The sequence below is a fragment of the Aulostomus chinensis genome, chromosome 5 (genome assembly GCF_037954235.1).
Source record: "Aulostomus chinensis isolate RoL2024-O1b breed Wild chromosome 5, RoL_Achi_v1.0, whole genome shotgun sequence".
Lineage (NCBI taxonomy): Eukaryota > Metazoa > Chordata > Actinopteri > Syngnathiformes > Aulostomidae > Aulostomus > Aulostomus chinensis.
The window spans coordinates 26463614-26487459 of record NC_141324.1 but is presented as its reverse complement, the minus strand read 5'-3'; the positions used below and the strand labels follow the sequence as shown (position 1 = coordinate 26487459).

At 41.6% G+C, this 23846-nt stretch overlaps 1 protein-coding gene across 7 annotated transcripts in view; it reads right to left on the bottom strand.

Annotated features, from left to right (window-relative positions):
* Positions 1-23846, bottom strand: part of LOC147261946 (receptor-type tyrosine-protein phosphatase mu) — a 164511-nt gene that overhangs the window by 74327 nt on the left and 66338 nt on the right. For all 7 annotated transcript variants that reach the window (XM_086204259.1, XM_086204263.1, XM_086204258.1 and 4 more), the window contains 3 exons: positions 21901-22194; positions 7058-7366; positions 5450-5559 (listed from right to left, as the gene is read on the bottom strand). In XM_086204259.1, coding sequence (XP_086060385.1) covers positions 5450-5559; positions 7058-7366; positions 21901-22194 — 713 coding nt within the window. The remainder of the gene's footprint in view (positions 1-5449; positions 5560-7057; positions 7367-21900; positions 22195-23846) is intronic.

The following is a 23846-nucleotide window of genomic DNA, read 5'->3' as shown; positions in this document are numbered from 1 at the left end:
AGCCAAAAACTACACAAGAGAATTTTTTTTTTTTTTTTTTTTTTTAAGTCTCAGGATCTCTAAACTTATCAGCTTCTTTGGGAAACATGTAGAATCAAGTGCATGCCATGGTAGAAACTATGACTGAAATGTATCATGAATGAAATGTGTTACGACTTCACGTTAATGGTCGATGAACAACAATTCTGTTACCTGATTTAAAACTGAATTAGCAGATGAAACACTGGGAAACCATGTTACGATGTATCACAGCACAACCGCCATGGCTTTACACATGCGGGTACAGCTCGCGATCTTGTTCCTCCGCAATTTCGCCAAGCAAATTTTAAGCTCACTTAAGAGATGTTGCAAAAAAGATATGTGAATTAAGCACATTTCCATCAACTGTCACGCATGGTTTTTACAAAACAGGGAAGAAGGAGAGAAGGTCATGAATTAAAAAAAAAAAAATAAAAAAATTAGTCATCTTGAAAAACAAGGAATTATTTTTAATTATAAAAATAAATTTGATTTATATATCACATTTCAAGAAACCTAAAGATGCTTGACATGGAAACAAATAAGTCAACAGGGTGAGTCGCATCCGTTCTTCTGTGACAGCAAGTATTGACCGTGTCCCTGGGAATCGCTGGTCGGTCATACGAGACAGAGAAGATTCACTGTCAGAGCTAATCTGAAGAAGGGGGTTCCACCTTTTAGTTTGTGGATGGACTCTTTTTCAAAAACAAAAGGCAAATCTACCTCATTCAGCATAAAAAAAAACAACTATAAAACGGTTTTTTTTTTGCTGCTTTTGGTGTTTCAATCAGCCTCTAATGAGGAAAAATGCATTATAGCTTCTGACTTCATGTCAAAAAAAGCATTAAGTGTACATTTTTGGAACAAAAAAGGATATGGAGAGGTACTGTCTCATAACAACGGAGGTTAGTTTGTACTTGAAGAGCAGAGGTACATTTTTCTGCTGAGCAGGCATGAGGAGGAAACACGATTCCCTCCCATTAATAAACACAGGGAGCTCTGGAGGGAAGCATTAAGGTGAGTGTTTTTGCTAATATCCATTTTGAATAACTGAAAAGTCCCACTTCAAGAAAATGGTGCTGCTCATAAAGGAAAACTTCCATTATAATTCCAATTAAGGAACACAAAGGGAGTTTGGAGCACTGCATAAATTGTGTCCATCAAGTTTTGAGATGCTTGGAAGCCTTCTCATTTAGTCTTTGTCTGTGCAATAAGTCTGTGGTGTTAAATCCTATATCATAACATTTCAGGGGGAGGACTTTAAAATTACATGTCAACACTGGCACATGGACAGGTTTTTACAATTATAATGAAACCGACAGGAAAAATAATGGAAAACATCGGAGTGAATTCATTTTGGCTTTGCGGGCTATTATTACTTGACTTGATACATTAAGGATTTTGAATAATATTGGTTTAAAATTTTCTATATGCGGGATGTACATGTCGAATTTATGAAGCATCACAAATGATATTCATGAATAAAATATAACCATTTCTACACATTTTTATCCATGAAATAATGGGAAGAGATGAATAAACGTCCTTAAAATGACTGTATCATATAAACCACCGAAGGTTTCGAGAAGAAAAATACATCTTTTATTTACACAGCTTTTATCCTCTTACATACCTCAAAATGAATAATTTTGATATACATTCAAATGATTTCTATTAGCTGCAGGTTGCATAAAGAGCTCATTGAATAACCTATGTTTTTACAGGCATTCCAGATGCTATAATGTGGGTATTTCTCCTATTATTCTGAAAAATCCTATTAGATTAAAGTCAACTGATGGAGTAAAACCTAATGTATATCTTTAAAGAGATGCTGGCTCATGTTCATCTGAACAGTAACCCAAAACCCAATAAAATGGCACTGGCAGAGCCCGGTCAGAAAGGAACGGAGCTGAAATCTCTTTGATATCTGCGCTTGTCAGACGTATTTCACTTGGAGTCCTTTGATACTGTCAAATCAAAGCAAGGTCCTGACTTGTAAGGAGCAACTTCTGGGGAATTTGAGCAGAATAAATTGCGAGTTACTTTCTTTATGCTGTAGCGGTGTGAGGGGGAGACACCTGCAGCAAGCTGCTGGCTCGGTAGATTTTCCACATCTGTCGAGCTGTTTAAGCGAGTGTGATATTAACATTAAAACTGTCTTAGAACAGGAGCTATGATACTAGGTAATGTGATACATCATTAATGATGGCTCTAAGTACACTGAACGAAGAAAATATAAGGATTGGCAGTGACTTATTGCCATCACCATACTGTTAAGGTTAGGCTAGGGAGCGGTAATTGCTGCAGTGTGTGAATATAATAGCCTGGAGTGAGTAAAGTGAATCGCATTCGCTCCAACATCAATAAGAGTAAAGCGGCAATGCAAACTGTGCACATTTGCTCTGAAAGCTTTTGCTTCTACAATAAAATTTTAAAAAGATAAACAGCTGAAACACGCCACTCTAAAAGTGATGAAGTGTGTGTTAAAAATACTGTTTTTTTATGGACGCTCTGAGTGCCATACATCTGTGACAGAACAGAACACTGCACTACGCTCTCTTGAATAAACAAAGGCTCGTTTTTCAATCTGCTCCGCTCGTATGAGGACAAGCCCTGACTGCTAACCTAGTCAAAATACCAGGCGTGAGCAAACAGTGACAAGAGCAAGAATCAACAGAGGAGAATCAATCTGTGGGAAAGGCTGGAGGATTACTTCCACCTTAAGCTGGTTAAGATCAATGATTGTATATATCGAGTGCGTGAGGACGGTTTCTCTCATTGAAGTCTCAATGCAGCTCTTGGACAAGTGCTGCAGCAGCTGTGTGAAGCCTTATGTCAACATTTGCTTGCTACTGAATTGCGATGTGTTTGAGGTGTGTTTCAGAGATTGTATTTTCGCCAGAGGTCATCCATGTGTCAAAGGACAGACGATGGAAGCAGCTTGGAATTGTTTCTCCTCAAGCAAACTGATGAGCGACAGTAAATCTTCATAGAGGATAGTGTTGCTTTTGTCAGGCAAAAGTATGAATATTGTCGTCGATGAACCTTTGTCACATGACGAAGACGAGACCCAACGTTAATGCTGGTCTTGTGACAATGACGTATTGTTGGCGAATTAAAAACTAGATCAAGTGTGGTTTACGAAACAAAAACTACGCTAAAACGTCTCTCCATTTTCTTTGACAAAAACTAGACAGGGCGAAATATTTTGACCTTATTTCGTTGAAGTATTCCACAGTTTCGCACTGCGCGGATGTACGTTACTTCCTCAGGCCCCACGCACGCCGCATTATTTAGAAGACGCGCGCAACTGCCAGTGCCAGAGAAGTTAGAATCTAGCATAAACGACATCGACGAAGAATGCAAATTCATGTCAGTGTCTGGAATGAATGTATTCTCAAGTCTATTAATAAGATAAACTGGTTTGAATTGTGAAATGGGTTTGGCTAAAAGCAAAAATATCAGTTTTGTCTATTCTTCTAAGTACTTATACTAGATTGACTGGGTTAAACAGAATTCCATTACTAAAAAAAGGGACTAAAATACAATTTTCATTGACTAAAACTAGACTAAAATGTCATTGGTTTTCGTCGACTAAAACTAGACGAGACTAAAAAGGGTATGACAGTTACTAAAACTAATAAAAACTAAAATGTTAGCTTGAGACAACAGTAATAGAGGAACTTCCTGTAAATTGTAGTGGACCGTATCTAACAAACATATCTCGGTTTAATCTGCTCCAATTATCTCACTGAAATCAGGCAGTCCAGAAAATTACACATTTGAGGCTGTAGATATACGACTTCCCATTAAAAAGCTACTGAAATAGCTACATTTGATGATTTTGAGCCCAACTATTGGGAAAGAGGACTCAAATCTAGAGGTCGAACAACTGAAATCACATTATAAAGCCACAAGCAATATCAGAATTGCAGGAGCTACATATCTTGATGAAGGTCAAATGTGTCAAGTCGTCCCCTTACAGATGAAGGGTTGTGGTGCTACTGAGATGCCCCCCCCCCCCCCACGCCTAAAAATGATGTTCTCAAGGCTCAAAAGGAATAGTTCAGCAGAGTACATGTATGTGTAAGTAAGCAGCACAAAAGTACATGTAAATTATTGTACGTGTGCTGGAAAGTTATCCTTCCATCGTTGTCTCTTCCCTTTATCGCTGTCCCTCTCTTTCCTTCTGTATATCTGTCTTTCTTCATTATCTGTCTTTGTCTCTGCCCCGCTCTCCTGCTCTCTTTCCCCCCAACCTGTCAAAGCGGAAGGCCGGCCCCACTGATCCTGGATCTGCTCAAGGTTCCTGCCTGTTAAAGGAAGGTTTTCATCTCAGCTGTTGCAGGATGTGCTTGCTCATGGAGAACTGTTGGGTGTAAATTCATTGAAGGAGTGTGGTACTGGACCTGCTATACTTGTAAAGTGTCGTGAGATAACTTTTGTTGGGATTTGACGCTATACAAATAAAACTGACTTGACTACAATATCTCATAATTATCTTTTCATTAATTAATTTTTCCCCCTCCACCTGTTATTTTTCCTTAAGACTGGCTTGTGTGTGTTCCAGTTCAGCCAACAAAAAATAAAACAGTACCACAAGTTATCAGCTCATAAACCGTATGCAAGCTGAAATGAGGGAATTAAGTATTGAACAAGAAATGTTGTTTTGTTTCGTCAAAACTGGACATAAGCGAGTTGATTCATCACGTCGATGTCACGCGGATTTACACCCGGCACGCTCATTACACTCCTTTACACACTATCAAGCCTGTTCATGCTTTTTGGGGTTCTTTCTCATGTTTTGTACATTTCAACATTTGTATGTTTCATCTGTTTTATTTGCTTTTATAAAATGCAGAATAAACAGTTAAAAAAAAAAGAAGAGAGAGATGGCTGAAAGCTGATTTGCTCTAGCAAGACTGCGGAGGAACGTTTCCCTCTGATTGGAGGATCGTTACACTTGCTAAACCTGAGATTATTCTAAACCCGATGATTACCCTGACCCCATCCAAACTTATCTGGTTGACGAGACGTCACAGCAATAACAATAATAATCAATCAATTTCGTCCTCAAACTGACATTTTGTGGAAGAGTTTCCTTAAAGAGAGCCTGATTCAAACTATCAGGCCTGGTTTAACTGGTGTCGTCATCTCCTCTAACATCCAGACTGTCAACAAACAAGCGCCTCATTTCTAAAGCCTCGCTTAAAAGGATTCACATACTGAAAACCAATTTGAACAATTCTTTTAACTACTGTCCATCACAGATGAGAAAAGAAGAGTGAAATGAACTTCAACAAAATCCTCGGAGAGGTGGACGGGAAAAAAAAAACGGTGGAACATTAGAAGACAATCTGTTTACTTCTTCTCTTTTACAACTCAATATGTCATGCGAGACATTTCGCTAACCCACATTGTGGTTCCGTACCTCAAACTGAGTGATGATCCCATAGGTCTGAGCTGGTTCCCTCCACTTCAGGATGATCTTCTCCTCGTAGGCGCTGCCCTGAATGGACTCCACAGGGACGGCCCCCGGAACTGTGGGAAATGACCACAAACACAGCACTTTTTTTTTTAAAACTTGTGGAAGTGCTGTAATTTCAAGGTAGAGGAAAAACTTCAAAAATATTCCTTTTATACTTTTAAGTAATATGGTTTACTTTGCCAGTGCATGTTTGTCAAGGTAAATAAATAAAATTGGACGTGTTTGGATAAATGCAGTCGCTACTTAGCAATTTTATTCTTTCTCGATGATGATTTACCTTGCCCAGCAGCCCATGCTGATGTGCATAAAACAATCAACTGAAGAGCTTTTCAAGGACCTTGCATTAGAGAAATGGCCATGAGCCAAAGTCAAACACAACTTAATCGGAATTTGTGTGAATATTTGAAGCCGATGTTAGTAAAAACACATAGCCTACATGTTCTACAGACAAAAATGAACACTTTTCAAACAAATAAAAAGAAAATCTGAGCATGCAACCTCATGGGAGAAGTGTGCAATGTTTACTCTTGATGCGATACTGCCAAAGAGATCTGGTCCTTTAACCCCTCGTGTGAATTGCTTTCATTTTGTAAGTGAAACAGAAAGATGTCGAGGTGTCTTTTTTATCGTTTTTTTTTTTTTTTTTTTTAGGATTTATCTTCAAGAATGCAACCACAGCTACACCCTGTCTGTTCACCAGCTCCCATGGGATCATAAACACAAAGATCCACAGACACACAACAGTCAGACAGTGAGAAACAGTTGCCACTTTCAAGTTTCCAACCAGAGATATCAGACATGACACGACTCTCTTTTCGTCAGCTGAGCCTGTGTGTGTGTGTGTGTGTGTGTGTGTGTGTGTGTGTGTTATCTGGTGGCCGGGGTTCCCTGAGACATCTATAGAGTTCATTTCCTGTGTCTGCTGAAGCAACACAGAAGATGTTTCATCTTTGAAGGAGGTGAAACGACTTTGTGAAGCTGAGGTTTGCAGTGTTCACTCCTGTGCCCTCCTTATAAAAAAAAAAAAATTCCAAAATCTAAATGTCACAAATGTGATTATTAAGATTCGTTTTACTGCTTTCTTTTTTTTTAAATGAGGCTAAATGCGGAAACAAACGCTTCTGAAAAACACTCACACTGTGTGTAATCCCGGATGAAAAACTGAGATTTAAGTGTAGATTTTTCAAGAAATGCTATTCCACTGCTGTGATGGATTAGCTCACGTTCTGGTCTACTAACTACATCCATGTCCCTCAAGGTCAAGTTCATTTGACTCGAGTGAAGCCTCCGTTCACGCCCAGATATAGTTTGCTTTCTTTGCCCAGGCACAGCTGAAGGAGTTGGGCTTCAGCACAGGCCAGTTGCACGTGCACAATCTGGAGCTTCAGTGGATGAAAAGGATCAGTTCCAGCGGAACAACACGATCAAAACATGCATCTGCACCATCCCATGTGCTACAGGAGAAAACTGTCCCCCAGAACAGTGAGACGTGAGTGAGCCTTTACGTAATCATGCATGTTGGATTAGGCTGCAAACCTGTACAACACTTACCATCCTCATCTGTCTGAACCTCCAGCTCGGTGCTCTCCTTGACACCTTCTGGGTTGCGCAGCACCAGCTTGACACTCAGGTTGGTGAAGGGTGTCAAATTGTGAATGGTGTGCTGAGGGTCACGGCTTTGAGTATCATAGCACACTTCCTCACGGGTCTCGTCTTTGCCTCCCACCCTGGAGCGATACTGGACGGTCAGGTTGTAGCTGTAGCAGCGAGTCACGTTGTAGCCCAGAGGTTCCCAGCGTACGGTCACCTGTTTGGATTGGATGTCCACGACTTCCAGCCTCTGTGGCCCATGCATGGGCTCTGGTGAGATGGACAAAGAGAGCAGAGTGTGAGCATACATCAAGATAATAAATTAAGCCATATGAAATAGCAGGTAGTGCAAATTAGTTTCAATAAAACCAAGGAAACGACTGAGGTGTATGCCAGGACACAGAGAAGATGATGTTCTTTTTGGGTAGAAAGAAATCTCTGGGAATTTTCATAATATTTGAGACTCAGAATGTTTGGAGGTCATATATCCAGCGAATACTTTTTTTTTTTAAATTTCAAAGCCACAGCCTGATACTGAGCAATGCCACATTCCATCACCATTGCTAACTTGGTCTCTCAGCAGCTACACATACCAAGACACCACAGGTCTGTTGGTGAAAACCCTCAGCAGGAGGTGTATCATCCCCTCAGAGCGTGCCGTTCCTCTCCTCCGCCTTTTCCATCTTGTCCATCCAGTGGCAGTTTGCTATTAACACCACACTGATACAGAGTCAGGCGGACTGTCAATCCAGGCGGGACACAACCCCCACTGCCATCATATCACCTCTAACCACATAAACTGTGTCTCCTTGCCTTTTCTCTTCTCCTTAACTTCCATATCCTTTTTCTCCATTTCTGCTCATCGCTTTTTCTGTGGTTCCCCCATTTCTATTTCTTCTCCTCTCTCTGCTTTCCCTTTCCACCCCCCCCCCCCAATGCTCTCCTCATCCTTTCCTACAGGAGGAAAGCAGTCAGAGCACAAGGTAATGGGATCAATTTCCATTCCAGGTTAAATTCGCAGTCCATTTCTCTGGAACTTAACACTTTACCACCTATTAGGAAGAGCCAGAGCACAATTTCCCCATTTCCCAAGAGACACAGTCCAGCAATTCAGACGTAGCCACGGCAGCCATGTTTAACATTCCGAAGGTGCATGGGTGGTTGGTGTGTGTGTGTGTGTGGGGGCGGGGGGGGTTGGACTCAAGCTCCAACATGCTGTTCAATTCCACTGTGCACAAGTCCATGATAGACAAGCAGGGATCTTTGTAGATTGTTGTGATTCCTGCTTACATTTACAATACTGTTGTCGTCTCCTGTACAGAAATATGACCGATCACGTTTGATTGAGAACTCATAAAAAAAGGAAACTAACAACAGAGATCTATGTAGCACAACAGAAAACTTACAAGACATAAACAAAGGGTGTTCAGGAAATTAGGTCATAACATGTGTCATGACAGAAGCTCCTACAAGTGTGAGAAGATAATGCAAGAAGAAAAGCAGCGAGCGCAGAAAGGCTCCTGCCAGTTGAACGAGAGATGAAACACTTTTCACGAGGAGAAACAACGGATGTGATCTCTCCAGCGCGTTCACAGAGCAGATGAAATAGCATTAGAATGGCCCGGAGGAGGCAGAGGCAGAGATGTTGGAGACAGATGGGGGGAAGGGATATCAATGTGCAGCATACAATATATGAGGCAAACACAAAAGGATACAATGATAAAATAGGTCTAGAAACTGGAAGAAGCCATCCGGCTAAAGGGGGAAAAAAACAACAACATTTAAAGTCTGTTTAAGAACAATTCGTCACTACAGGTCAACGCAAACTCTTTGGAAGACCCGATGTCACTCGTCACCCTTAAATCGATAGAACCATTTTCAAAAAGCTTAGAAGCAGAAAAAAAACATTAATTTCCAACTGGCCTATTTGAGAAAAAAAGCAGTGTTGGACCCCTCTTGGAATTCTTCATTCCATCTCATTTGCGCTGACCTCCGATAAAATTGTTAAGCTTCGACGGAACTGCTGGTCTTTGTTGAAGAATCATACATCCAGCATGCTAAAAGACTCTTGAAAAGCCAACTGAAGTCTGCAAAGCTATTAAGAAAAATATCAAAACTGACATAGCAACCTGCCTATTTAAACAAATATAATCAGATACAGAGGGACTGATGGATAGAGGGAAGGAAGGAAGAACGGGCCGGCTGAAGTTGGATGCCATATTGGGAGAGCCACCCAGAAAATAGAAGTTTAAACCCCTTTATTTGCGGAACTATCTGTTGGCTGCACTCAGTAGGCAATGGTTACACTAAGAGCACAGAGAATTGCAGGGCGGCCAGGCACAGAAATCAAATTAAACCAGATGCTCCCAAAATGACAAATGCATCAAAGTGTGAGTCTCAAGCAGACATGCACAAGTGGCTGAAGTCATCTCACTCGCCGAGTGTCCAAGGAGAATGTCACACTCCCATCTTTGAGGTATATCATAGATAAAGTCCACTAAAACCTAATTCTGGCTGGTGGAGAGTTGCCAACAACTGGTGAGTCACATGTGGAAAATATGATTGTACGGAGGAATCGTACATGTTGAATTGATTGAGAGAAGGCTATTTTTCATTCAGAGATAAGTTTAAATTTGTTTTGTGGTCTGGGTTAGGAACGGTAAAAGAAACATACTGTATTATTGTCTGAATGTCAAGAGCAACAGATCACTACATAGAGGAACACCGGCCATTTAGCGTTAGCATGTTCTGAAGCTTCTCCCTGGAGTTTTGTTGAGAAAAGGCTAATTGTTTGTTGCATCATTAGTTCCCTGGAGTGCAAATGCCAGCTGTGTGCGGGAAGCAGTAAAAATGTGACGATCTGGGGCCAATCACAACATGTACTCATGACTCAAAATGACATCATGTGTTTGCCTGAACAACAAGGTGCCTCATCCATTTTAGAGCCTGGTCATGGTTGACTTTGAAGGATAGGAAATAGAGAGAGAGAGAGAGAGAGAGAGAGAGAGAGAGAGAGAGAAAACCCACTTCGTACCATCTTCCCTCCACTTAATTTGAGATGAACAGGTCTTGGTGAATGGTTGATATCCTTTACAAATCCTTTTGTGCATAGATGGAAACTGTGCAGCCATTTTTAAATGGGGTGCATGAGTCTATGAATGACAGCTGAAGGGATGAGCCTATTACCCCAGTCTACTGTGACAGCTAGTTTATTGACCCAGGGGCTCAGCAGTAAAATCACAAGTACAAATCACAACAAGGAATAACAAGGCTATCGTTTAAAAGTCATACCTTTTTTTTTTTTCTTTCTTTTATTTTTTACAATTCATACGAGCTCTTACATACCGTACTGCCAGTGACATTGGGGTGAAAGTCTGAAAATATGAATCTAATATCTCCCACACTCTGGCAGATATTTCTAGTGGAATAGAGTTATAATAATGGCTACGAAAGCATCCCTTGGAGCAGGAAATTACTGAGGTCTATCTTATGCCAGGGCACACAGGATGAGTTCCAGTGAGAGCCAGATTGGTATTCCAAGCGGTGGACAAATTATCACCTGCCCCACACTTGCCGATGTAATTGAATAATTTGAATTTGACATTTACAAAGAACTATTAGTGATTTTTTTTGTCATTACAGTGTGACATTTAAATAATATTTTTAGAAATTATCAGCACTTTATTGCCTCTTGTTAATTTGAAAGCACACACACACACACACACACACACACACACACACACACACACACACACACACACACACACACCGCATCTGAAGTGATAGCACAATTTCCTTCATCGAAAAAAACAAAACTTGAAAAGATGAACAACAAATAACCGCATGTTATAGCCGTTTGTCCTAGAAGGGGCTTCAAATGGTGCACTTAGCCCCTGGGCAGAACAAAACATTAGTCTTGGATGAAAGGAAACAAATTGGGCATGTCCGGAGCACATCCACTTTACTGCGAGACAAGTGTGTGTGTCTTCATGTGAATGCGGTGCGAAGGAACCACGGTGTATTTTGGGCTTCATGTGAGCAGAGGACTGTCCACACACGAGCACAGCAGCATGGTTCATTGCTATATGTACAGAGGAACGATTTACTTATCAGATTTTCCTCGGGCGTCACAGCATACGAGTCATTAGGAAAGCCAGGATGTTTATCAGTTCCACATTGATTAAATGCAGAAAGGCTTGGTGCTGGCATAGAGTTCTGTCTCCCTGTTCACCAAACAGAAGCGAGAGGGGGGGATAAAAAGACTACTTCCCAAATGATTACAAACCACCGTCAAGTCAATGTGGCTCTTGAGCCTATCTCATCAGGATGAAACGGCACTCAGGTTGAGGAGGAGGAGGAGGAGGGAGTGCTCTTTGTTTTGAGATGAAAAAAAAAAAGAAAGAGAGAAATGCCCCGACTTTCACAGGATGGTATGTAGACTGTCGAATTCCTCCCCGGCGAATGTCAGCGACGGCTTGTCACGCGCAGGCACCTTCGTTGAAGACGGTAACAAAACAACATGACAACGGCGAAGATTAAATCCTTGTCTGAGAGGCTGTTTTCAGGTAAAGTGTTCCTTTCTAGGCAGCGAGGCCTGGTATCCTCGTCACTTATCTCTCCATTGCTGTGTGTTATTCACTGTGTTCTGTTTGAGCTGGGCAGGTTGGGGAGGCGAGCACATTTGTTTGCTGCTTTCTATTACCTCTCAGTGATAGCACTGAGGCCATTGAGGTAATGACATGGGTTTTACACTTAGGAAATCATTTTCATATCCCACAGAAGCAAGTCGTAATGATAGCTTTTGATAACCGACAATCAAAGCTCCATCACCCTCCTAGAGTGCTCCTCTTTGCAATAGTCTGGAGGAAGAAGAAGAGAGGAGGGAGGTTAAGAGAAGAGATGGAAGGAGTAAATGTGTGGGTGGATAGGTGGGGGAGAATGGAGGGAGAGGAAGCTAATACGGGGGGTGGGGGGTGGAAGCGTCAAGGTTTTTGTTGTCATCAAACACAAGAGGTCCCATCAGTCCTTCAGGCTGACTTGTGTACAAATGTTATAATTGACAGCACTTTAAAAGGCGCTGTACATGGTCCTCTTCTGGTTCAACATCGCCCCTGCACATCCGTTACAAAATCAGACCCAAGCATGTTAAGGACACACATATACACAAGCGCTTGCCAGTACACCTTGGGGGCGTGGATAATCACAAGGATTTATTGAATGTTGGTGGCCGCTCCTCACTCTATCAAGTCCTTCTTTATAGGCTTTGTGATAAATGAGACTGCCATGATGGGTGAGGATAAGGGGCGGAGGGGCCTGCAACATGCTGGATTGAATTGATACCACAAAATGAGCCCTGGCGCTGGACCGGGCTGAGCTGCCACCTTGTCTGATGAACCCCCCTCAAGCTGTAGGGGTGGAGATGAATGGGTGAATATCTTCCGTCTAACAGCATTGAATAGAAAAAGGGAGCTAAATGTGAGAGGGAATGCAAGACACACTCCACCCACACAGGAGGATGATGCATGATGAGACTCCGGACTGTCGAGTCATTCCAAGTCACTGCTGGTCTTCGTTCATGATTGCCCTCCCCCCCCCATCCCCATGTTGCTCTCCAATACCAATGCACAGGAATAAAATGAGAGTAGAAAAACTGTGAAAAAAACTAGAACATGAGTCTAAGTTCCTCTCACTTGATCGTCACTATGTATTTCTGAGTCACCTCCAACAGGAAGGTTGGGTGTTTGTCGGCTCTAGCACCACCTAGTTTTACATTAAGATAGCCTGAGTCCACTGAAAACACTTGTCAACATTGCTTTTGCTACATATTCATTATTTATCTTCTCGTACATATTTCTCTTTTGGCAAATATTCCAAATGGAAAGTACAGCGTACAGCGATGACGGACGTTTTTTGGGGTTGGTTTGTTTTTTTCAATGTAAACAAGAAAACCGTCTGTTAATATCATTTAAATACATTAAAATACAATTTGAATCTCTGGATACCAACATTTTATAATGGATCTCTGGGTTAATGTCTTTTTCCTCATAAGACATCAGAGAAAACAGATTACGATAATGAGTCACTTATGCATATTTTATGTATATGATGGGTGTGTTTGCTTGTTTGACTGATTTGGAACACTGAGAAGGAGGGATGCTATTACTAATATAAAACTCACAAATGAGGTATTAAAGGTTGTAAACCTACATGCAGCAGCACTTCATGTAATGCTTTTTGCAACTGCAGGGCCATGAGGAAAACAATCACTGTATGCATTTCCTTCCCTGAAATGAAATATATCCATTCATTTTTATACAAGTGAGCAACTTTTTATAGATTTTTGGAACAAAGATTTTAATCTATCCAGACACACATTACATAAATGCACACAAAACCCTACTCAAGATTTGTGCTCCCTTGTTGTAAGGACCTTGGCATTATTTGCCAATGTGATGGTTAATTCTTGTTCCAATATATTATGAAAGGAGGATATCCATTAATCAGATGGGGTATGTGGGGGCGTACGTTTTCTAATAAGGGTATTATTTGCTGAAGTTAGGCCAGAAAATAACCGTCTGATAATTTAGTGGATTAAAAGCTCCACATGCATTCAGCAAAGCAATGTTTGAGAGTCTAAAAGATCCGTCAAAGATACTGAAGCTCTTGAGAACAGAAGCGCTCTGGTACGTGTTTGGAGTCTGCGTAGTATGGACCAATCATGTTTGAGCTGCATACATGTTGACACTATGCTGTTTATCTGCGATTGTATGGTAACAATCTCTCAACTCTCCAGTCGCTAAATGGACAGTAGGCAATAAATAGCAAACAGAGGAGGAGGAACTTGACCCAAATAGTCGCCACTTACACCGGAAGCTCAGCAATCTTGGCCACTGACCCTGGATGCTTTTCCTAGTCCAGGTGTTCAGAGATCGTCTGGACCGCGCCGTTTAATGGGGTGGGTGGGCAGGAAGAGCTGTTCTGCAGGTTATAGACTTGCTGAAATGCGAAGAACCCCCAAGTCATAAACAGTTGCTTGTGACGACTGCAGTTTCTAAAAATGGATTAAACAACTGGGACTGGAATAAATAACTCCATTCATAACATAGTAGGGTATGGAAGACTTTTCTATCCCCGACAGCACGCTTTTCTATCCCCGACCATTTTAGAGGGATTAAAAGAACAAACCTCGCTAGCATGTCTCAGGGACAAAAGGTGAAAGGAAGCGCAAGTCCACCGACAGGATGAAAACGAATGGACAGCCAAGCTGATGGGAACAGCAGAGGCAGAGGAGGTGGAACCGGTTAAATCAATCTTTCATTTTGTTTCCACCAATATGCTGTGTGGTGATTGGGGTCAGAGCGGCGGGCAGAATGGCCCCCTCCTACCCCATCTGTCTTAACACATACACATGCCCACACACCCATCTCCACCGTCAGACCAGGTTTTTACTTTCCGGTTCAGACTTCAGGGGGAAAATGTCTGCAGTTAAGACAAAGACGACGACCACCAGCCCCCATCTACTAACAGGGACACAATCTCCGCAGGAGCAGACAGAGGTTACCAATGTGATTCTTCAACTTCAACACTCCCCGGTTGCCTCACATGGTATTGTCATTTGTCATCAAAAACCTGCATGTTTTGCACTCAATTCCGAGTGTTACCCAGAGTGTAAATCAAATGGAAGGGCTTGACTTTGTAAAATGGTTGGTGTTTTTCTTTTTCTTTTTTTTTTTTTTCCCGAGCCACCTACTTAGGAGATATATGAAATCTTAGATATAGCTATCTAGGCGGTGAATGGAGGGAATAAATCGCAGCCTCCCTGACATTACTGTCCTTTGTTTAAAAGGAGGAGACGCAGACATGTTCTTGAGTTATACAACCAGACTGAATGAGTGCTTCCTGGATGCCTAACAAGGGGAACGGGACATCTATAATTTAGTAAAAGGATGGCGAAAAATCAGTGACAAAAATTACAGCAGATAGTCCATGAATAATTAAACACTGAGAATAGAAACATTTAAAGACCTTGAGAAATATTTCAGTTCAAATTTAAAAACAGAAGGAAAAAAGTATCCTGCCAAGCATGACTAAACTAATGCTATTTATCATTCTCTTGAGGCTGAAGAGTTGAGGTGACAACAACAACTTCAATGATAATTGTTTGTGACGAGTTCAAGCGGGAGCTCGAGGAAGAGAGTTTATGTGGATGTTGCACATCTGTTCTGGGTGTCTTGCTTCCTTAGTGTTTGGGGAATACTAGATAGCTGGGGCGGCAGAGATGTGGGAAATAATAATAATGAATGGCTGTAATGCAGCTTGTTTCTCACTCTTTCCATCTCCCTTCTCCAGCAGCAGTTGTTTGAAGTCGCGTCCTTGAGAAGAACACAATTTGCCTTTTGCGGAGCCAATATCATAGAACACTATTCACCGTTCTACATCCGACTACCTGTGATGAAAAAAAAGACTTTTATTGTTGCCCTCCTATAGCCTTTCTGCACACCGCAAACTCAATCTAGCCTGTTTTCTGTGACTGACAAAAGAACACAAATTAAATGGTCCTCAAACCAAGGCTTTTCACTCACCTTGCCACAGACAATACCAAAATCCTATATGTCACATGACTGTAGCCGACAAACCAGACCAGTGTTATCAGAGATAGTGAGGTGAAGTGGCTTTTTATTCATGTCCCAGAGCAACAATTGAAGTAAATAGATATCAAACCTTGCAAACAAAATCCCGTCCTTTTAGACCCAGAGAGAAACAGTCCAGTCAAACCTTACGACGACAAAAAAAGAGCTTCATGAAGGGTTAGACCTTCGAAAGACAGGTCACCTTCAGACTTGTGAAACATTAATTTATATCTACTTTATTTTGCTCTTTTTGCACTGAAGGGGGGAGAGGCGGGTTTCATGGTCACATTTTTTTTCCTTACTTTATTTGTCGATTTACCTCGCATCCTGTCCACATGTTTGCATTTCTGTAAAACTTTATCTTTAAAAGGCTCAAAAAGACCTGCACAAAGATATGAAGGAGAAAAACAGGTGCAATCACAGGTCATCATTAAGGTTTTAGATCAGAGCACGTCAGGACTAAAGTTTGCATGGTGAGATAAACTGACATGCCCAGTGTGACTATAAACCTTTTAACTATATTCAGTATTTAGTCTAATTATTTTGAGAATCACAACAGTATTTAGAAGATGCAGAAGAACTTTATATTTCTTCATTTTCTTTCCACTATTATGCATTAAGGCGAATAATTAAGAGTAAACCCCCCCCCCCCCCCAGTACACAGAGAACTATGAGTTTTGTTTACCGTTACACTGCCATAGCCTGGGACTGGCTGCCATGCTGACAGTAGCATTCCACTTGCTGGAAACAATAAGACGTCTCCACAAACATGTTATTGTCGTTACCTTGTATAGCCATCTATGGATTCACTGCCACCGATCATTCTACTCCGCCTCTGTTATTCTTTACCTTTTGTAGCATATAGAGGAAGCTCAGATTCAGGAAATGAACAGTAGGAGGTGCAAAACCTCCAACCGTCCTGTATGAAGGTTATTACGTTTTCTCGTCTATCAAAGTGAATAATTTAAAAAAACTAAAACTAAGGACATATTGGAGAAAGAACTTTTGAATTGCAGATTGCACTTGTCAAAGCTCTCTCTCCCTCTCTCTGACAGTTGAACAAAGCAGAAAGAGGGGAATGATGTGAAGTTATTTAAATCAGTCGACAGGAGGTTAACAATACCCATATGACCATAACAGGGTGAGTGCTCCCAGTTTATGTGTGAATAAGAAACTTTTCAAGGTCTGGTAAAAAGTAGTCTGTGAATAATACAGACAGTCACAGTACGGCTTTCACACTTTACTTCATTCCGTCCTATTTAGAAGAACTTCATGTTAAGTCTTAATAATAAGTTGTAGCACCAAAACTGTGCTACTCACTCCCTCTGCACAGCACGCGGCGCTTATCCTTTCAAAGAGCACTTGAGTGAGAAAATTAAACAATTTAGAAGCCCAGATGAAAAGTTAAGCACTTAAAGCAAACTTTTTGGGAAACGCGCTGATTTGCCATCCTCCCCAGAGCCAGACGAGAAGATAGATACCCTTCTCTGCTCTGTGTGCATTAGGGAGCATTGAATTGTAGTGGATAGGCAGTGTTAGCATATCTCAGTCCAAACTCATCAAAAAGTGAAAGTTCAGGATCTTGGTTTGTCCAGGGTTAATGGCCTTCATCTTCTCTGAAAACGTGGGCCATGATTAGATGGCAGCGGCAACTCTCGTGTTCGTCGCCGAATGTTTCGTTGGTCAAAGTTTTAAGGTGCCACAGTCGGGAAAGAAGTTCTAGCGAACGCATCCGATTCTAAAATTGTAATGGTCATACTTTTACATCTTTCATTCTCATTGTGTGGAATGTTACGCACAACATTAGTGGAAATATAAATTACTATGGCTGAAAACTTGATGGTGCAGTAGAGGAGTTCATGTTTCTAAAGCTAAAACCATAATGCATTCATCAACTTGGTAGAGTCCCAGTCCCACCCTCTGAGCCATGGCTAGGAGTGCAAACCCAGGTCCCAGCGTTCAGATCGCTGATTCCAAAAAACAAAAACAAAACTTTGGCATTGTATTTAGACTTATTGCCTTTTGAAGTTCTTCGTAATAAATGCTTTAGTGGGCGAAGTAAAGCACAACGTTGTAAAACCTGATAACATCTAAAGTGAATTTTTACAATGAGAGACTGTCGTAAAAAACGGCTTTTAACACGGACATTTACTGCGCAACACTCAGTTATTCCTCGACTTCTCCGCACCACTGACAAGGGATAAATTGTTGTTAATAGAAAAAGTGATTCTACCACCACTGCCTTTGTTTATGTTGCCAAACACTGAGGTCATTCACTTTTGCAGCAAAACACACTGAGTCTTTCACACATCACATCGGAAGGTAAATGCAAATCACCAACCTTGATGTGGGTGAACATAAGTGCGCAGCTCCTCCCTACTCTGCACTTTTATGACTGTTAAAGTGAGGGCTGATCACTGATTAATGCTGATTCCCCTGTGCTTAATATCACTCTGTGCGACAGAATGGCAAAGTACAAACAAACAGATGAGACTACTCCCACATGCTACCGGAGCACAGATGGAGAGAACTTATAGATGGAGATGTGGAGTTGGCAAAGGCTGGAGTCTGAGCAGGTGTTTGGACCCAGCATGGACATCATGTACTGCCATTTTTAAAGCGTGCGGGAGCCAGCAGGCCAGAGGAGGCCAATGGGTGAGATGAGCACCAAAGAACTGTTAGTCTGCCATGGAATTCATCTGCTGCATCAGAAAAAAGTGTTGCATGAATCACCATGTCATTTTCAGGGCTAGACGTTATGACAAAAGACCGAGTGGACCTGTCGCTGTGAGTGAAAAGACAAATTTGAGTTGAAGGGGATGAAGACTTAAAGATGTTCCGACATCATTTTTTCCCTCCCAATACCGATTCCAATATCTGAATTTGGGCATCAGGTGATACTGATCAGTGAGTTAAAATATATAATCAAATATGATTGGTTTCACAAGTGTTAGTACCATTAACCCTGTATGAATAAGATATGACTGCATCATTAGAGGTTCAGGTCTTTTTTTTTTTTTTTTTTTTTTTGGAGTCTTCTACTTTTACAGTTACCCTCTAAACTCCAGCCTTGACTCTGTACATATTGCTGATACTTCCCTAGCTTGGTCCTTTAATTTCATAAATTGATCAGTTCTTCTTTGGTGTATATTCATTTGGTCAGTGCTTAGACTTGCATTCTTCCAGATAGCAATATCTGAGTCTCGTCTATAAAACCTATCAGCGTCTTAACCTATGTTATGATATGAAGCTTGAAAGTTCCAGCAAACACAGATCTGAAGTACAACTCAGACTGTAGGGGAGCAGTTGTTTAAGGCTTGCTTATCTGCCTCCCTTGTGTGGGCTGGAAATGGTTTCTCTGTGTGAGATGGTCTCTCAGCAGTGAGCTAAAATGCAGGGCACCCTGCTGCCATCCCAGGGCACCACCTGATAATACGGTGTCTTCCTTCAAGTAGCACTTACCAAGCATGGTAAAAAAAAAACTTCACACAGACCATCATTTCCCATGGAAGAGGGGGCCTGTTACCAAATGGTTTTCACTTTTAGCTCGGGAGAAAAAAAAAAAAAAGTTTGGCAAGTAATATGGGACACTAGGAACTGAGGAAAATGACAAATGTCACCAAGCTGTGAACCCACACTGTCAGACAGTCAAAAGACATTAGGATTTTTCAAACCAAATTGTTGTTTGAATCATTCGGCAAACCCTTGAAACCCACTAATAACCCCCCCCCACACACACACAGAAAACACAGAGCCTTGGATAAGACGTTCTTTTGATGTTCACTAGGAAAGTAATCGAAGTGCTTCATGGGAAGGAAAACCTTTCAAGGCTACTCCTTTTTCCTTTTTCCCCTGCTGCCTGTGAATTGAATTGGTAGTGTCCTTGCATTATAAATCCCCTATTTTACACCAGATTGAATTAAAGCATCCTTTGTCATCAGAAACATTGCTCACTTCGCAAAGTGGCCAAGGCATGGCTATGAGTAATTATGTGAGAGACGGATCTCTAAAGTGGCCACAGATTTTCATTAGCACCTCCGGACAGCAGTACAGGGAGAGGGAGCGCGAGTCTCCAGGCCTGTCTGTATCAATAGTGATGTATCGCACAGCCCTGTGAGTCTTAACCGTTCAATTAGGAGCTCTGCTGAGGCCCATCCTGTCAGTGGGAAAGACCAGCAGAGACCTGGACAAGATCAAGAGCTGCTTCCTCAAACACAATTCAGGAGCCAGGGCCATCAATCTCCCCTAATGTTACCTGCAGGGTGCTGAAGGGGCAGGACCCCCACAGAAGCAGGGCCTGGACTCTGAAGGCTGCACTGGTATCAGCCCTAACAGCTAGGCTAAAAATGAATAGGCTAATGACCTTCACCTTTGTTAGAGGGTTATCATCCTCGGGGTCAGCGGAGGAACAAACATCTAATTTTCAACATCAGCCTTTTTGTTCCTGGGGTTGGCATCCTTGTGCAGCGTGGGAATTTAGCAGGTTGATGTTGTGAGAAGGGCAGTTTGTACAGCATCATCTAACATTCTCATCGGGTTTACGTACAGTATTTGGTGAATTCGGATGCCCACAATTTAAAGTGCCACGTTTGCTTCATACGTGATATCAATCTGTGTTGCTGACAAATTAGGAAGTTTTCTGGGCATTTGGTATGAAAATTAAGATGAATAAACTACAAATTACACAGCAAAGCATATCGAAGGGCAGTTTTTAGCTCAAAGTCTGGAAGCCGTATATGAATCACATCAATTATTATGACAAACAGCTGTTCCAAAGAAAGGGGAGGTCAAAAGAGCTTACTTACTCTTATGTTGTTTACAGGTGCATTCGTTTTTTTTGCTGTTAGTTTTCAATAATTTTTCAAAACGATGCAGAGCTCTAATTGTTCCAGGTGCTCACCGTAAATGCAATACATTATTTAAAGAGAAAATATATGCAAAAAATGCCAAGACACTTAATTAAGATCTATTGTTGAAAGCCATGAAAACGTAGAGCTTTGTCTAAAGTTAAAAAATAATACTTATAATGTAATACGGCCATGAACGCTGGGCTGCAGTTATCGTGCTTTGCAAATTCAATGGCACAAACACAATGGAGCTTTAGCAACAATAGAGCCCCCCGGGATGATTAAAAAAAATGAATGTTTTTGAAATGTTTCATTTATGAAAGTAAATTAGGTAAAGTATCAACTGAAACACAACAACCACGAAGGAAATAATAATAATAATATTCTATCAAAAATGGAAGCATCTGGTTGCACAAACAGCTTTGACCACCACTTCCAATGGAAAAGTTCAAGTTCAGTCCAAAGTTAGCTCTGATATCACACATTCATTGTACTGGAACAGTTGCAACGTGCACAAACGTCAAACTAGATTATGCAGCCGTTACGGCTCCAGCGCCAACGGTTAAGAGTTTTCCTGCTTTACCGAGGTGAAACATCTCATGGAAAATTCATCTCATGGAGATGAATTTTTTCTTATTCAAACAACCGTGTGCATGAATGTTGGGTCATTTGTCTGGTTTGCTCTGAGTCTATCAGTTATTGTTCAATTAAAGTGTTTTTGTCCGAAGTTCATTTCTGTGTCTGAACCAGCTTCACTGACTCCTGCACACCTGTTGCCCCAAATTTCACCGATGTCATTGTCACTTTCGTAGATACCAGATAACATTTTGTCTGTTTTTACACCTTTAAGTTTTTTAGGAAACGTGAGTTAATATTTTAAATCTGAAAAGCCGTTTTCAATCCGAAATTAGTGTCTCAAAAGTGATCATCAGAATCTTAAAGATGGACAAGCAGGAAATAAAAGTCGGCCTGACCAGGGGGACAGCGTCGATGCTGAGCAGTAGCCTAAGCTGCTTCATGTCACTCTAATGATGGCATTGACAGTCCTGCCTGTCTATTCTATGTCCAACAAAGGCACTTTCTATACTCAGATCAGTTTATAATACAACATAATGGTACCAAATGTGAATAACAACCACAGGTTTGTTGTGCCTTAATGTATAGAGTCTATCAGGACTATGTGCCCCTGTAGACGTTCACTGGTTGTGATGTAATCATCAGGAAAGCTAGCCTTCAGTTCTCTGTGTCTATTCAAACAGACTGCAGACTGATCTATTTGTGTTATTTCCTTAAAATCCCACTGTTGCTTCTCAAGCGTATGACTCACCAGCACATTTAGTCCTGGCTCTCAGGGGGGGTCCGGGTGCTCCAGTACCTCCTTCCAGAGGTCTGGTCAGTAGAACACTGATCTCATATTCAGTGTCTGGGTCGAGGTGGCCGATCTTGTGTGTGGTCTTGTCTACGGGTTGCAGGTCATACATGGTGCCAGAGACTGTGCGGTACTCCACCTCCCGATCAATGATTGGACCATCCCCATTGATGGAGTTGGCGTTCAGCTGGATCCAGAGGTAGGTGGCACCGACAGCAGTCAGCTGTGGCGGTGCAATAGGCACCGGGGGCTCTGGGGAGACAAAACATGTTTGACAGATGTTGGAAGTACATAATCGTAGAGATCTGGTAAGTTAAGAAAGGAAGCAATTCCACTGTCTAATTTTGCACAGATGTCCATTGATGAGTAAAAGCTGAAGACTCCTTTCATGTGCGTCTACTTAGATTTGTCTGGAATTCAAAGACTGAATTCAGAAAAATGTGGTGTTCAATGACAACCTTGAGGATGACCTTTTCGCTTTAGTGTCACCAATATTTCTCTAATCTTGTTGAAACCTTGTGCCATTTCTGGTTTAATGAGGCTTCCTGAAATGTCACAACAAGTTCTCTCATTTTGTTCAAATCTATGTACGTTTTTCATAACCACGTGAAGAGACGCCGCAGTAACATTTGATGAGTGTGTCCGTGGACACCTCTGTGAGTCTAGAAAGTCTTACACTTAAAAATACACACAGAAGAGTCACATAGTCATTCTGTAAAAATCTGTAGTACATTTATAGCAAAAACAAGAAGTCCTCCTCCACCGTCTCATTGTGATGTCTTCGGTGATTCAAACATGCACTTCTTGTGCAACCAGACATCCGCCATTGTCAGACGCGCTTAGGAATCCAGCCTTGTCACATACTACAATAGTAACACATCCACAAGCATACGGCGAGTAGCTCTAATGAGCCCACGTGTAACTGAATGATACCATTAGTTGACTGGCTGCGTCTCATGGAGTTGTCATGGAGAGGGACAGGTCTGGAGGCACACTAGAAGCAGGCTGAGGTGTCCTACAGAGAACTGGAGCCCCCTCATAAGCAGATGGTTACCCCGTAGTGACCTGAGTCCCAGGCCCCCTCTAATCCAAGCTTTCATTGTTGCTGTCAAACATCACCTAACGCGAACCAGCTAATCCAGCAGGTCTTCTCCTAGACTTACACGCAAAGCACCAGTCTGCGTGTTGCAGCCAGACAGGAATTGAGGTGATCCAGTATTTGGGTTCACCCATGAGCTGGGATTGTTATGGTCACTTGTCACGTCTGAGTGGGGCTTTGACTGAGATTAACGGCAATATGCTAAGTTTCTTTTAAACAACAGAAAACAGGACAGGCTTAACATCTGTCATTGTCGAGCTCCATCGATATATTTAAGTCAAGCCAATACATTGGTCTATGATATTGGCCTGCTAGATATATTGACATACGTTGGCCGCTATGTGCTGATATCACTAGTAGTTGTTTTCTTTTTACAAATATCCTGTATCAGTTGAGCCTTACCTCAAAATATAAAGCTGTATATAAAACATTGTGCTAAGCTAAAGCATTACCTTTCCTTCATGAGAGGAATAAACTTCATTCCATTTACCAAAGCTCAAGTATGAGTCTTAAAATGTATTTTGCCCAGAAAAAGACCAAAATGTTGCTTGTTACCAGATTTTGCTCACATTTGCCAACACACTCATTCCCTGATAGCAGCTTGTGATGCACAGGACCAAATGGCCCTCGGAACTGAGTTAGTTCCTCTCTGGTGGTGACTCAGACATGAGTGGTTCACGGGGTGCGAAACTTCACAAGATATCATAACACCCACCCAGGTAGCACACACTACCGTTGTTTTCTGATCATCTATTTGATCTACGCCGGTAGTTCTCCTGACAACGTCACATCTTTACCTGTGGAA